The sequence below is a fragment of the Mesoplodon densirostris genome, chromosome 10, assembly GCF_025265405.1.
Source record: "Mesoplodon densirostris isolate mMesDen1 chromosome 10, mMesDen1 primary haplotype, whole genome shotgun sequence".
Classification (NCBI taxonomy): Eukaryota; Metazoa; Chordata; class Mammalia; order Artiodactyla; family Ziphiidae; genus Mesoplodon; species Mesoplodon densirostris.
Window position 1 is genome coordinate 72,768,131 of NC_082670.1, and position 14,742 is coordinate 72,782,872.

Here is a 14,742-nt window from a genome sequence, read left to right on the forward strand (position 1 = left end):
CTGACTGCTGGAGCGGGGAGAGGGGCAGATAGGGAGATTCGGTCTGTGTTTGGGTCTGATCTGTCCCTTGAAATGCTGCTGCTGCCAGTAGGGAACAAGGGCTGTGGTGTTCTTCTCTCCTTTGCGGGGGATAACAGGGGTCAGCCACTCAGGTCCATCTCTCTTTCAGTCTTTCTGGGTTTCTCCTTCACTTCCTGCCCAGACTTGCAGATCTATGCAGTGACGCCCATTCCAGATTATGTGGACGTCCTGCAGATGGACAGGGTCCCAGATCGCGTCAAGAGCTTCTACCGCGTCAACAATGTGAGGAAGTTCCGGTACGACAGGCCTTTTCACAAAGGCCCCAAGGACAAGGAGAATGAATTCAAGGTGAACAAATCTAGGGAAGTGGGGGCAGTGCTTATAGCGAGGCCGGGGCAAGCCCCACTTTCTCAGGAGCTCATCAGTGTCTCACCCTTCGGGCAGGCAGGGCGTGGTAAAAATCACTTAATGGCCTAAACCTACCTGTGCCTTCCCTGCAGAGCCTGTGGATCGAGCGTACAACGCTGACCCTGACCCACAGCTTGCCTGGCATCTCTCGGTGGTTCGAAGTGGAGAGGAGGGAGCTGGTGAGACACATTTCAGATGGGGCTCATTTTCACAGCTGCTTCCTCAGTTCTTGCTTTGGGGGCCTTTCTCTAAGGACTGAAGAGAGAGAAAGAGTGCTTAAGCCGTCTACCTGGCCTGGGCTGCCACAGGCAGTCCTGTGCTGGAGGCTTTGTGCACCTTCGTTCTCTCATTTAATATTCACAACACCCTTAGGCACTAGGTATTTTTTTTTCCTCACAATTTATGAATGCAGAAACTATTCTTTGAAGTTCAAGAAGCCAGAGACCTCTGACGTCAGAACTGGTACTCTTCCCTATTTACTGTACTTCTAAGTGCCTACAGATTAGAAGAGGAAATTAGAAAGGGCTCAGGGAGTCCCAACTCCACAGGAACAAGGGGGGGGAGTCAGAATCACAGGTCACAGATCCCTGCTGTCAGGACTGTGATGAGGGAGGGTTTGACATTGTGCCTGGGATGACACCATTGCTGTGTGCCCCCAGGTGGAGGTGAGCCCCCTGGAGAATGCCATCCAAGTGGTTGAGAATAAGAACCAGGAGCTGCGGGCCCTGATCAGCCAGTATCAGCACAAGCAGGTGCATGGCAACATCAACCTGCTCAGCATGTGCCTGAATGGCGTCATTGACGCCGCTGTCAACGGAGGCATTGCACGCTACCAAGAGGTGAGCTGGGGTCCCAGACCAAACCCTGCCTGGGAAAGCAGTTCTCAGGCGCCTCTTCTTGAGATTCCAGCCTCTGAGGGAAGCCTTCCCAACAAGACCTCTCCTGGCTGTGCCTCAGCTGACCAAGGATGGTCCTGGGATGAGGCTTTAAGCTCCCTGCCACTCCCTATTTCCATTGCACAGCTCTCTGATGGGGCCTTTTCTTCCTTTTTATTCTCTGAACTCTGACAGATGGGTAATCCATCTGATTATGGAACGATGTTAAGTGGCCTCCAAGAGGAGCCTGAGAGCCCAGCCCTTCACAAGAAGTGAGTTGTGGGCTGGCTAAGAGACTAGTCCCCTTACCCTGGCGACCAGCCCCGCCTGCCCTACACAAGCCAGCAAGGTTCCATGAGGGGCTGAGACCAGCATTCAGGCTTAGATTACTTGGTCACCTTCGGTCCTTCTTAAGACACAAAAAAATACATCTGTGATTGCTGGAGGTTCAAGTAGGCCAAGCTAGAGGTACGTTGGTGTGTGTACCTGCTAGGAGGCAGCCCGGCTACCTTTCAGGTGGCACCTTCAGACTCTTAGTAGTAGCCCTGGGAAGAGTCTTCCTGACTTGGCCTTTTCTTTCACAGGCCTTCTTTGATAAAGATTACATCACCAAGCACCCAGGGGATGCTGAGAAGATCACTCAGCTCAAGGAACTCATGCAAGAGCAGGTATGTCTTGCCGGGGTTGGAGGCCAGTGTCTAGGAGGGAAAGGCTAGGCACCACACGATAGCTGAATAGCTGCAGCACCCAAGGTCTGCTCCCTGGCTAACGGAGTACTGTTGTCTATCACCCTAATAGGTTCATGTTCTTGGAGTCGGGCTGGCAGTTCATGAGAAGTTTGTGCACCCAGAAATGCGCCCTCTGCATAAGAAGCTTATTGATCAGTTCCAGATGATGCGGGCCAGTCTCTACCATGTAAGCTGATCCCTGTCCTGTCCCTGCTGCAGTATAACCAGGTGTCACTTCCTCCAGACCTGTGCAGCAAGCCAAAGGAAGGGGGTGGGTGGGAAGAGGGGCTGGAGAGGCGAACGTGAAGGAAAAGCTGTTCCCACCACAGGATAGCAGGAGGCAGAGGTGGGTGCTCTATCCAGGAGAAGGACACCCAGGATCCTCTTATTCACTTCCTCCCTAAGGAGGAGTCATATTCAAGGACAGAGAATGTTTTTTTCAATGCACTGTGCTGGTGAAGAGAGGTTTTCATATGAGGAGGAAAAGTTTACAGCCCACATGCAGGGATCTCTTTGGAGATATTTTTCATCCCAGGAACCTACAGAGGTAAGGCATAGCCTGAGCCAGCCTTCTCTCCTCCCTCTCCCTCTTTCCCCTCTCTTTCCCCTTCCTCTTTAACCCCCTGCCTCCCTTCCCTCCCTCTTCCTCCATCATGTCTGATAAGCCAGGCTCACATCTGAGAAAGCCTAGGGTGGGCAGTACTTTTGTACTGGCCTCTCTTAGAAGGGTCAGGCAGGTTCTGGGCCTGGCCCAGGCCCCAGAAGATCTCCCTGACTCTGACCTGCCTCCTAGGTCTCCATGGCAGGGTTTGAGCCAAGGACTGATGCACACAAGCAGAAGCAGGACCTGTATTCCAGGGCTAGTTTCCCTCCAGGGGTCTTACAGGGAATGCTGTCTGGCTGAGAGTAGGCTTCAGGTGGTTTTGAGTACAAACTTCTGGTCTCTCTGTGTGTGAACTTCCCCATCACAGCAGGTGACCCAGGCAAGCTAGAGCCTGGCCACTGGGGGAGCTCTCTAGCAAGCAGGCTGTCAGGTCACTGCAGGAAAAGGCACAAAATGCTCGCCCACATACCTCAGGGTCTCCAGGGCACACGTGGAGGTGTCCTCTCCAGCTGCAAAAGCACATTTCAGCCTTCTGCATGCTTTGGAAGAAGGGAGTGGAAAACCTCCTGCTTCTTCAGGGCAAGCTCAGAAACATCCCCAGTGCACCTAAGGCCCACAGATTGTGAAGGACTTCAGGAAACCTGGACAGTTGTGCTTTGTTTCCTCAGAGTCACAAATAGGGACACAAACCAATGTGCTGTCACCCAGGAGGATTTGGGATCAAAAGTTTCTGCCAAGATGTCTACATACTTAATTATGCAAAAATAGAACTGTACTGCTTTCCAGTTACTTGCATCAGGATTTTGTGTCCTGTCTCCCCATAGACTGTGTCACAGACAACTTAACCCAGGTCACTGAGAGCTGGGCCATTTAGCAATCCAATAAAACCCAACTCCAGTTCTTATGTAAGAGGTGTCCACTGTCTGACAGATGATAATCAGCTCTTCCTCTCCTGTTTCCCAGCTGTTGTTCTACTTTTTTCTATAGTGAGAAATGCCTGTTAACACACTCTTGTGAACTCAGACCAACCTCAGCCTACTCCAGATGTGCTTTTAGTGGGTTGACCTAGGCCTCACAGCCTCTGCCCCAGGCTGCGGTGTGGTTAGGAGGGTGCTTTAGTCGTGAAGGGGTCACTGCCCAAAAGAAGCCAGTAGTTCAGGTTCAGCCAACAGTATATGATTTTTTTTCATTTACATTCCTGCCACTAGCCTGCTCTTCCCTCTCACCTCTTAATTACTTATTTATTCTTAATTATTTATTATGAAGGGGCATTCATTTCTCAACAGGAGTTTCCGGGTTTGGACAAGCTAAGTCCTGCATGTTCAGGCACCAGCACCCCACGGGGAAATGTCCTAGCATCCCATAGCCCCATGAGCCCAGAGAACATCAAGATGACCCACCGGCACAGGTATGGCTTTAGGGCTGAGGAGGGTCCCCTCCACAAAGGTAAGTCTGAATGTTAAAAGATCAGAACAAGGAAGTCCAAAATAGTGCTTGTGTGTACGCACATGCCCTCTTACCCATGTGCACAGCAAACACACAGCTCCTGCTACAGGATCTACACTCTGCATCCAGTCATCCTGGGTGACAGAGGAGTATACATGGTATTGTGGGAACACGGAGGAGGGGGCATTTGGGGTAAGTCTTGAAGGATAAGTAGAAGTTTGCTGGGCAGAAAAGAGTTGGTGTTAGGAAAGTGATAGAGCAAGATCCAGGCAAAGTCACTAACATGTGCAGACACCTCAAGATATGAGCAAGCCAGTCTGGTCAGCACTACAGGTAGAGCCAAGTGGCTGGAGTGAAGGATTCCAGGGCATGGAAGAGGGCCAGGACCAGCTCTGGATGGGCTCGGTTCATTCAGGCCTTTGGACTTGATCCCAGGGGGAATGAGGATCACCAGTTGGTTTTAAGGAAGAGGACAACATGGTGATGTGAACATCAAGGTGTCCCTGCTCTGCACTCAGGAGTCCTTGTCACCAGGGCTCCACTGGGGAGACTTCAAGTCTCCAGGGCAGGAAGCCCAGGCCAGGGGATGACCCTGGACAGGAGCCCTCACTTCGCTTTGTTTTCCAATGTGAGCAGCAAGTTAGTACAGAGGGGTACTCAGCAAATGAGAAGGAATGAATGAATGGGGGGCTGCCTGGAACTGATAGAAGAGAACTGTTGGCAAGCCTGTGGCCACAGAGGTGGAAGGAGGACAACAGATGGTTCACAGCCAGCTATTTTGATAGCTTCCCCAAACTAGGAAGACACCCTGACCTAGGAGCAGATCTGATCTGGGTGTGGGCACTGGCTCAGATAGACACCCCATAGCAAGGAGGACCTGGGATCCGTGACCTGATTCAGCATATCTCTCATTCCTCCTGCGACACTGCTGATGTCATCAGACTGAGTGGCCATAAATCACTTAACTCTAGGTCGAGGCTATGCCAAGCTACCGTTGGCCCTCCCAGACTATGGGCCCCTAGTGGGGTTCAGGACTGTTCCAGGCCTCAGATGGATATGAGCATTGGCTATGGAACCATCCAAACCAGTGATGGCTAAGGCTTAGGGATGACTGTTTTATACACACCCATGACTCTCCCCCCACCACCTAGCAAAGTGTCTCAGCTCCAGACCTGACTCCTCCCTATCTCCCACTCTTGTTCACAGCCCCATGAACTTGATGGGGACCGGCCGCCATTCATCATCCTCTCTCTCCTCACACACATCTAGCGAAGCTGGAAACGTGGTGATGTTGGGTGACAGCTCCATGGGTGAGGCTCCTGAGGACCTGTACCATCACATGCAGGTACAAGAACTGTCCAAGGAGAATGGGCCAGGGCACCATACCTAGGGGATTCACCTCTCTGCTGGCCTGAGGACTGGCATCCCTGCCTAGTTCTCTTGTTCCTGAATTCAGAACACCCAGAGCTAACAAAACTGCCTTCCTTCCACACCATCCCATGTTGCACTTTCCAGGCCTTCTTTCCCAAGAAGGAAATCTAGCTTTAGTCCTGGCTGCTCTTAGAGATCCCATGGGAAATCTCCTCTGACAGATTGCCTTTCTGCCTGGCATTCCTGATGGCTAAGTCCTGCTTCCTCCATGGGCACCATCACTAGAGTCTACCCAACAGCCCTGCTCCTTTGGGGTTAATAGGTGACCCTTAGTGCTGGCCATCAGCCTGGCCTCCATCAGGGCAAGGGTACAGTATCAGACACTGGGTCTGGGCACCTCACCTCATGGCATGAAGAAGCCAACTGTGGGCCAGTCTACAGTCCTGGCCATTCAGACCTCTATCCTGCTAATTTTTCTCCCTTTGCAGCTCGCGTATCCCAACCCCAGGTACCAGGGCTCAGTCACCAACGTCTCTGTTCTGTCCTCGTCCCAGGCAAGCCCTTCTTCCTCCAGCCTGAGTTCCACTCACTCAGCACCATCCCAGATGATTACCTCTGCCCCTTCCAGTGCCCGAGGTAAGGATGGCAGGGCGCTGCTTGCAGAAGGGAGAGGAGAGAGCCTCATGGGCCCCACTTGTCCTCCTCTCATCTGTGGCTATGTCTTTGAAAGCGGCCCTGTGACTTAGAGAATGCTCACCTGCGCTTTTAGTACCAAGGACTCGAGAGGTCCTACCACCAAATCTTTTTCTCTGGCTGGCTTCAGACCCTGCTCGGAGCAGTGGTTGCAGCTATGCTGCCACCGAGGTAGCTTAGCCATCGCATCTCCACCTCAGTAAGAGGACACACAGCCTAGGGGAGAGCTCAGTTCTTTTCCATTGAAGTGTTTGCAAGAATAAAGCTCAAAGTTAAGGCAAAAGTGAGTTTTGTCTTGAGTAATCAAACATGATGAAAAAGTATGAAAATTAAATTTGAAGACTAAAATTAACCCTGGAAAATATTATTATAAACGGTAACAACAGCCAAAAAATCTTTGTTCAGTTGGGAAAGTCTTAATCAGGAGAGATGGCTCTGTAAAAAGCTATTAACTTTGCCAATTATTGCTTGATTTCTTGTTCAGTTGAATAAATATTGTTCTGAGCCAGCATCTTTTTCATATTCTGATTCTAGTTCCTGCAGTAAAATTTGATTCTCTGTCCTTTCAGATAGAAACATTCACAATGGAATGGAAATTAGCTATGGTGACTAAAATCTAGCACTTCCCAGGGTTGGCTGTGCAGAATAGTAGCAGAAGAGAGTGGTGAGCTTACCAGCTAGTCACTGGCTGTTGCTTCCAGGCTTCAGAGGGGTGGAGTCTCTTTGTTCTTCTCATTATTATGAAGATAAACAGAAATAGCACAAATGTATGACATAGAGGGTCATTGAGGGAAAAAAAAAAAACACCTTTTCTTTCATAGCACACAAACCTGAAAGGCCCACAGTAGCAGTGATGGAGAGAGAGATGCAGTGGCCAACTGGGAAAAGCCTCAGCAGACAGCAGAAGGGGGGTAAGGCTGCAACAGGCACAGTTACAGACTTTCACCTGAAGCATCCAGCCCAACCCCTCATTCCCCGTGGAGGAAACAGGTCCAGGGACTTAAGGCCATCCAACCAGTTTGTGGCCAAGTTGATTTTGGAGTTTGAGTCTTTACACTTGCCAGCCCTCAGTCTGATGCCCATTCCACTTCCATGATCGCCTCCCTAACATGGACCAAGGCACTCAAAAAAGGGGAGCCAGCATTTGGAAGCAGGTATTTCTAGTGTTGAAGAAGAAAAATGATCCAACAAATGGGTGCATGTTGAAGATTTGTCAGTATGTGAGGGCTGCAAACATAGAGAAGTAACAGTGATTTGTGTTACAAAGAAGGTACATCAAAAGATGTTTTGGGGAATAAAAAGGAAGGAAACCCTGAGAAGTCAGCCATGACTTCTGTAGTGGAGGTTAGCATTTGCAGTGTCTTAAGGTAATGCTCCTGAATAGAGCTGCAGAAACAGATTTTGTAATCTAATCTGTTGTGTGGTTTTTTTCCTAACCTGAACACTCTCTAAGATATACTCAGCCATATCTAAGTCTTTAGCTGGGTATTCTTGCTGAAGTCAGATCTCTGAACCATGATTATTGATAAAAACAGAGGCAGCAAAGGATGGACATTTTAACTCACTTCCACTCTGACATTGCTCAGACACTTCCTCTAGGCAGTGCCTGGTACTCGGTGCCCTGAAGAGGACAAAGACGCCATCAGGGACCTCACAGGCTTTCTGGTACCACGTTTGTCCTTCCAGCTAACCATATACTAATCTATTCCCTCATCAAGCTTTTACGAGTGCTCAGTGAGAAGTATGCGTTGCTCTTACACCATCAGAGTTGAATAGAGAGAAGTTATGTTCTCCCTGTTTGGAAGTGATCCCTTTTTATTTCAAATGGCTTGGTTATCAATTGCTGCATAATAAACCACCCACCAAAACTTAGTGTCTTAAAACCACAATTTATTATCATCTTGCATGATTCTGTGGGTTAACAGGGCTCACTGAGCAATTCTCAGTTGCAGTCTCTCATGAGCTTGCAGTCAGATGTCACCGGGGGCTGGAATCATCTCAAGACTCAACTAGGCTGGACATCCAAGATGGCTCGCTCACGTGGCTGGCAGGTGATAGTACCTGTCAGCCGGGAGCTCAGCTGGGGCTGTCAACCGGAGTCCCTACGTATGACCTCTCTCTGTAGCTTGAGCTTCTCACAGCATGCAACCAATTTTCCCCAGAGCAAGCATTCCAAGACACCCAGGCAAAAGCTGCAAGACTTCTTATTACCCAGCCTTGGAAGTCCCAGAACATCCCTTTTGCCACATTCTGTTGGTTAATCAAGTCACTAAGGCCAACCCAAATACCAGGGTGTGGAATAAGACTGCACCTCATGATGTGAGCCGTGGCATGTGTGTTTTGGGAGGGAAGGCATTGATGGTCGCCATCTCTGGAGGTAAGCTATCATGATGGTCAAACTCTAGAATATCATATAGTGAAAGGCTGATAGGAGCTCCCTCCCTTTCTGGAGTAGATATGAAGTATAAAAGTGAACAGAATAGTTAAACAGAACTGGGCCCAAAGCGGGGAATCGTGATAAGAGCAGAGGCTATTAAGAAAGAGCAGGAAGTCACTTCTAGGCTACAACATCCATGCAATCCATGTGTAGGCCCATCTGGAGAAAACCATGGGCCCAACATGTGTCAGGCCCACATGTGAGAGAAGATACAGACTGTGACCTGGTGTCATAGAGGAAGACTGATATTTTTAGATAAACGTGGGAGGTGAAGTAGTAGATGCACTGGCGTCACGGAAGAAACAGAATGGCCCACTCTGGGGTTGATGTCTGATGTTACGGATGAGGGGAAGGCTTTCATGGAGAGTGTTCTGGAGAGTCCTTTGCATTGGAGTCACTTTCCCTACTCCCAGGAGTGGTCATGTCACCAATAGCCTTCCTTGCCGTGACCATTGACACTCTGCTGTGGTTCTTGTTGCTTTGGAAACCTTCAAGTTGAATGGCCTGCAAGGCAGTCTAAACTCTTGTACATCGGCAGCGCCCCCTGGTGGTTAAAAGGCTGAGTGGGGCTAGGAAACATGGAGATTTTGATTGATTCTCCTTGAATTACTCAGTCATGCTGGGACTTAGCCCCCCTGGGGTTTACCAAACTACACCTGAAGTAGTTCAAAAGTCCTGTGACACAAAAGCCCTTGTGGTGTTTAAATGTTTTCATGAAAAGTAGCCATCACTCTCTCCTACCATGGTATTGGCTGCCCAGGGAAGACAACAGTAGGCAGGAAGTAAGATGATAGTTAGAAAATCCAGTGGTAGCACAGAGCACTCTTTAGTTTTCGCACCAGAGGGGCCTCCGTAACATGGATACAAATCCTCAGCATAGCCCCTGGGGCCTGCAGGCTGCTGTCCCTCCATCCTAGCCCTGCAACATGTATCAGGATATTGAGTGCGCAGATCTGGGGTTGGCCTGGTGAGCCAGACTGTGAGCTCTGTGAGGTGAGGGACCATGGCCAAGCTGAGCAAGGCGGTACACCATGTTCCAACCACACGCCTGGTGCAGGATGGGTATTAGATATGAGTTTGATGTAACTGAGTTGGTATAAAGGGGCTGTGTCTCTGTGTACGCCAAGTTGGGGGTACCCCTGTCCAGAGATGTGGCCAGCAGGACCCAGGGAGCATTCAGAGTTTCTTGCTGGAAAGGCACTATAGAAACCAGTGGGATTAGGAGCCCTTTTCCTTTTTTCTTTACACAGCCGTCTTTTTGAGGTTGCCTCAGAGCATAAGTTCTAAAAGAAAATATTGATGTAAGTGGAAAAAATCACCAAATAGTAGCAATTCAGGCCTAGTTTTTAAAAAAAGCATACTTTACTTATTCCCTTATCAATGAAGGATATTTTTAAAACTAGGTCTTAGAGCCAGCCCTGGGGTTCTATAAACAGTATCACTCAGACCAGCTGTGGAAAAAGTTTACTTAAATAATAATTGCCTTACTTGTTTTTAATATACTGACTTCTTCAACATATTTAAGCCTCATCTCCTTGGACTAAAATGAGTACAAGAGGCATATCTCAAGAACGCCTGGCTGCAGAAGACCTTTTTTAGTTGTACCCTGACAGTGCCTGGACGGCACACTCACAGGAAGGTCCAGAGACCCTGGTTTTCAGGGACACACAGCCTCCTGAGCTGCAGGTTCACCTCTCAGATGGAGCCTCACTAAGAAAACACCACAGAGAGGGGTTTTAACCACTTGAACCAGCCGGAGGCTGCCAAGCTGCCAGTGGGCAAGTAAGGGGCACTGGGGTCCAGGTGACTCTCCCACGAAGGGTCCAGAAGACCCCACTAGTTGGACATGGACATGCTGGCGTTTGGCACGATGAGTGATGGACATTTGGAGGGCCTTCTAATTATATCTTCCCAAGGGAAGCCCGCAAGTTTACTCTCACTACTTCTGTGGAAGGTCCCCTTGAGAACCATTGGTTGACAGGTTCCTGGGCCCATAGCTGTGGCCTGCATCAATGGGGACTAAGCCACACCACATCTGGTCTCCATAACAGCCCCTCAGGCCAGAGGAGGTCTCACAAGAGAAGGGTATGAACCAAGTCAACTCAAGAGCCTGGGTTAAAGAACCACAAGTCCCAGACTAGCTCCATGACTCCCGAATTCAATGAAGGGCAAGTCTTAAAAACCCTGGAGAGCCCCCTGTGTGCAGGGCCCTGGGCCCCCAGCCAGTCTGGCTGGGTCTGCAGTAGGATGGCCAGGAAGGCAGAGGCCAGGCACTGGAGGCTTGGAATCTGGGAAAAGGTGGTAGGGAGCCAGCTGGGAACAGGGCCAGAGGTGTCTGGAGAAGGTAAGTGTGTAGAAACAGTGTGTCAAGTAAGAACTGTGCTGCTGTGTTATCTGAGTGTGTCTGTTTCTGTGTGATGGCTCCATTGCAAGCTGGCCTGGGCCCGTGCCTGGGCCCCCTGAGAGAGCTCAGCATCCAGGCCACACCCATCTCCCAAGAGTGCTGGATGCAGAGGGCCCCTAGGACCCCAGCTCCAGTCCCCAGCTCTCCTCATGATCTGCCTCTGAGCATGGTGAGGGCGCTGTCAGGGAGTCTGCATTGCCCCAGGCTGTAGTATGTGTGCCTTGGCTGGGATGCCGGGTGCAGCCCCCACCGCCATCTAACCACCAGGCTCTGCTTCATTCCTCCTGTGCTTGCTGAGTTCATCCTCACTCCAACTGCAAGGGGACACCCACCCTGGTTCCTTGGCCCCAAGGATGCCTGCCCTCTGGGCCCTCCATCTGTGGCTTGTCATCTGTGCGTGATTGTTCTCACTTGGTTACAGGCTCTCCCTCTCTGCCAGATAAGTACCGCCATGCCCGGGAAATGATGTTGCTGCTGCCCACACACCGGGATCGCCCCAGCAGTGCCATGTATCCAGCAGCCATCCTGGAGAACGGACAGGTAATGGAGCCAGCCTACTGACTGCCCTTTGCTGCAAGTGTGTTGGCCTGGGCTTCCCTCGTTGCACTTGCTAGGCTTTCTGCACTGTCCTTCGTCCCTCCCTCATTCTGCCATAAGACCCTCAGAAGGCTGCTGGGCTCCTAGATGGGAACTGCAGTGAATGTGAGAACCAGCAGTCCAGATGGAGTACAGCTGTGGGTAGAGTGGTGGCAGGGTTGGAACCACCATTGTTTGTGTGGCTCTCTATCCTTCTGGCCAGCCTCCTGGACTCCTCATCTATAAACAGTCTGGCAGAGAAAACTGGTTCTTTTCTGTCCCAAGAAGGCAGTGGTGGACGTGGGTCTAGAAAATGGCCTTCTTCCCTGTGTGTGTGAAGGACATCCTCACTGGGGCAAACTCTGCCTCTTTCATCCATCCATCCATCCATCCATCCACCTGAAGCCCCTCTCTACCCGCTGGGACTACTCTCCACACCATTTGCACAGCTCTCCAAATATCCTATATGGGGCCCCTGAACAAGAAGCTGCAGGGATTAGCTCCTTACCCTCCTGTCCAGTCTGCCCTGTCCTTCTGTCAGGGTCCATGAAAGTCACCTCCAAACAACTGTTACCTAGTCCCAGAGTGCCAGGACTTTCCCAGCAGTACCTCCCTGTGCCTGGTCAGCCCTCCCAGGTGGAAGGAGCAGGTCTGCCTGGCAGCTGCCCATCAGAACAGTAGGTCCTGTCTGTGACTTCGGGCTTGAGTGCCTCCCTTTCCCTACCTTCAGTGCTCACATGGGCCTGTGCATGTGGGGCATCTCCAGGAGACTAAACCTGTCAGTGCTCAGGGGTGAAAGGGGTCCCTAAATCCTTTCTACCAGTGGGTCTCCTTGGCAGGACAGAAGGATACAGTTAGATACCCTCGGGTGTCTGTGTCCTTTTTCTTGGCCATGTACAGGACAACCTGGAGCCCAGGGAGACACTGGAGGGTGGACCCTCAAACACGGCACATGGCAGGACTTAGAGCCAGAGAGCGTGGATAGTTTTCCCGCTGGCCTGATGTTCTCAACACATCTCAAGCATGAGCTGTACCACTGCTTTGATTTTTCCATCTGATCCTGGAATATCCTGGCTCCTGTGGCCCACAACACTGCCCCCAAGGTGTAACTGGTTGTTTTCACTCTTTGATGTTTTTCTCCTTCCCTCAGCTGCCAAACTTCCAGCGGGCCCTGTTCCAGCAAGTGGTTGGAGCCTGCAAACCCTGCAGTGATCCCAATCTGTCTGTGGCTGAAAAAGGTATAATTCCCTTTCCCAGGTGGCCTCCTCCCATGTTTATCCCCGTCCTGAGCGTCTGACTCTTGTCCCTGAGCACCAGCTGGCCAAGGCTGAGCCACACTCTAATGCCCAGGCCAGTCTATCTGTCCAGAGTCCTGACCAGTTCCTGTGTTCACTATTTAACCCACGTCTGGCTTGATGCTAAGGTTTGGATCCTGTTTGTTTGTATCTCTCCCTCCCCAGGGCCCACCCTCTGAGAAGCCCCAGCTGCCACCTGCCGAGCCCACCTTTATGAAAACTTGGGCTGCCATATGTAAACGGTGGGCAGCCACTCCCCGGGGCTCCTCCCAACCAGCCCCAGAATTTAGCAGGCCCTGTGGCCCCTTTGGTCCCTCTCAACTTGGGCCCACGGGGACCTCTCCTTTTTGCTCAGAACAGGCCTGTGGCTAAGCATGCCCCCAAGAATAATGGGAAGGACAGGCCATGGCAAAGTGAGTTTCCCAGAGACAGTCCTGTCCAAGGGACTTCAGTTCCTCCTATAGCCGCTCTGGCCTGCAGCTGCTGTGAGTCCATTTTTTACACATTGCAAGTCCAACAACTATACCATGAGACTAGGCAATAGTTAGATCAGAGGCTGTTTATAGATAGTGGAGTTTTACCCTATGTTCTGCTCCAGCAAGCTGAAGGAAGAACCAGACTTCGACCCATATGACCCAGCCCAAACATGGAGACCTGAGTTCATTTAACATAGAACAGTACCTGTGTGGGGACCATGCTAAGCCTACCTGCCACACAGAACCGGCCCCATGTCAGCCCGCTCCCTGTAGGTTCCCCTCCCCTCTCCTCCATCTGTTGGACTTTAGGGCACACTTAGTCCCCAGCAATACAACCTGCTGTCCCATCAGAACATGTCCCTCCAAAGCTGTTGTCATGTCATCATTGCACCTCTTCACCAAGTACTGTCTGCTGTTCCCACCGTCATTGTTCCTCCCCTGCTCATCATGGAGGATATGCCTCTCTGTCCTCTTTAAGGAGACCACGCACGGGGTCCATGACCTCAGTGCCTGGTAGGCATCGGCACCGGGTACTCAACCACAAAGGGCATGGAGATTCTGGCTGAAGATGCCTTCCTAGCCTCAAGGTTGCACATCCCCAAAACATGCGGCTTACCTGGACCCCTGCACCTGTGCCCCAAAACAGAATGCCCTTCTGGCCTTGAGGGCCAGAATCCACAGAGGCTTCTCTTTACCTGAGTTGTGGAGCAATCTCAGATCTAGCCAAGAGCACAGATGGGCTCAGAGCTCAAGTGGGTGCTGGTGGCCAGACCAGGACCTTAACGCCAACTGGACCCAGAAGAGCTTCAGGCTTCAGACCAAGCTGCAGCAAGAAGCTGGATATGCCCACCCCCCAGGTGTGGGAAGGAAAGAGGGTTGTCTCAGAACAAAGGCTGAGCCCAGAGCAAGCCCATTTAAGCCACAAAGCCAGTGCTCAGTGGATAGCAAACTAGACATTTGCCTAGGGGGAACACATAGGCCAGAGTAATAACTCCCTAAGTCTCTACCTGGATCCTCCAGGGCAGGAACTGTGCATACTTGTCACCATTCTCTTGTCATCGGGATCTTGAGTCCCATGAGAATTCCACTTCTCACTTACATGTGTCTCTCTTTGCTAGGCAGTGACTCCCAGACCAAGCAAGCCTGCCCTCGAGGCTGTGGGCTGTGCACAGGGGACCTCAGGCCAGTGGTGGCCCATAACAGAGAGAGAGAGAAATGGCCAGGACACAGTGGGGATTGCCCCTCTTCTCCTAGGATAGGTCTGTGCATCTTAGATTTTCCACTAACCCCAACACACTTATGCTGTATGGCACAAGTTCACTGGTCTCAGTGGTCACCAACAGCAGGCTACAGGGCGAGCTTGATGATTTCTGGTTCACACGGAGGGGCTCAGGCAGGTACCCTTTGT

General features: G+C 51.0%; 1 protein-coding gene across 7 annotated transcripts in view; it reads left to right on the plus strand.

The window, feature by feature from the left end:
• Positions 1-14,742, plus strand: part of DOCK3 (dedicator of cytokinesis 3) — a 422,568-nt gene that overhangs the window by 402,502 nt on the left and 5,324 nt on the right. For 6 of the 7 annotated variants that reach the window (XM_060109452.1, XM_060109454.1, XM_060109455.1 and 3 more), the window contains 10 exons: positions 203-369; positions 522-608; positions 1,089-1,268; positions 1,889-1,972; positions 2,103-2,219; positions 3,923-4,044; positions 5,289-5,427; positions 5,942-6,089; positions 11,409-11,527; positions 12,714-12,801. In XM_060109452.1, the coding sequence (XP_059965435.1) occupies positions 203-369; positions 522-608; positions 1,089-1,268; positions 1,889-1,972; positions 2,103-2,219; positions 3,923-4,044; positions 5,289-5,427; positions 5,942-6,089; positions 11,409-11,527; positions 12,714-12,801 (1,251 nt within the window). The remainder of the gene's footprint in view (positions 1-202; positions 370-521; positions 609-1,088; positions 1,269-1,888; positions 1,973-2,102; positions 2,220-3,922; positions 4,045-5,288; positions 5,428-5,941; positions 6,090-11,408; positions 11,528-12,713; positions 12,802-14,742) is intronic. The other variant, XM_060109453.1, reaches the window with a different exon arrangement.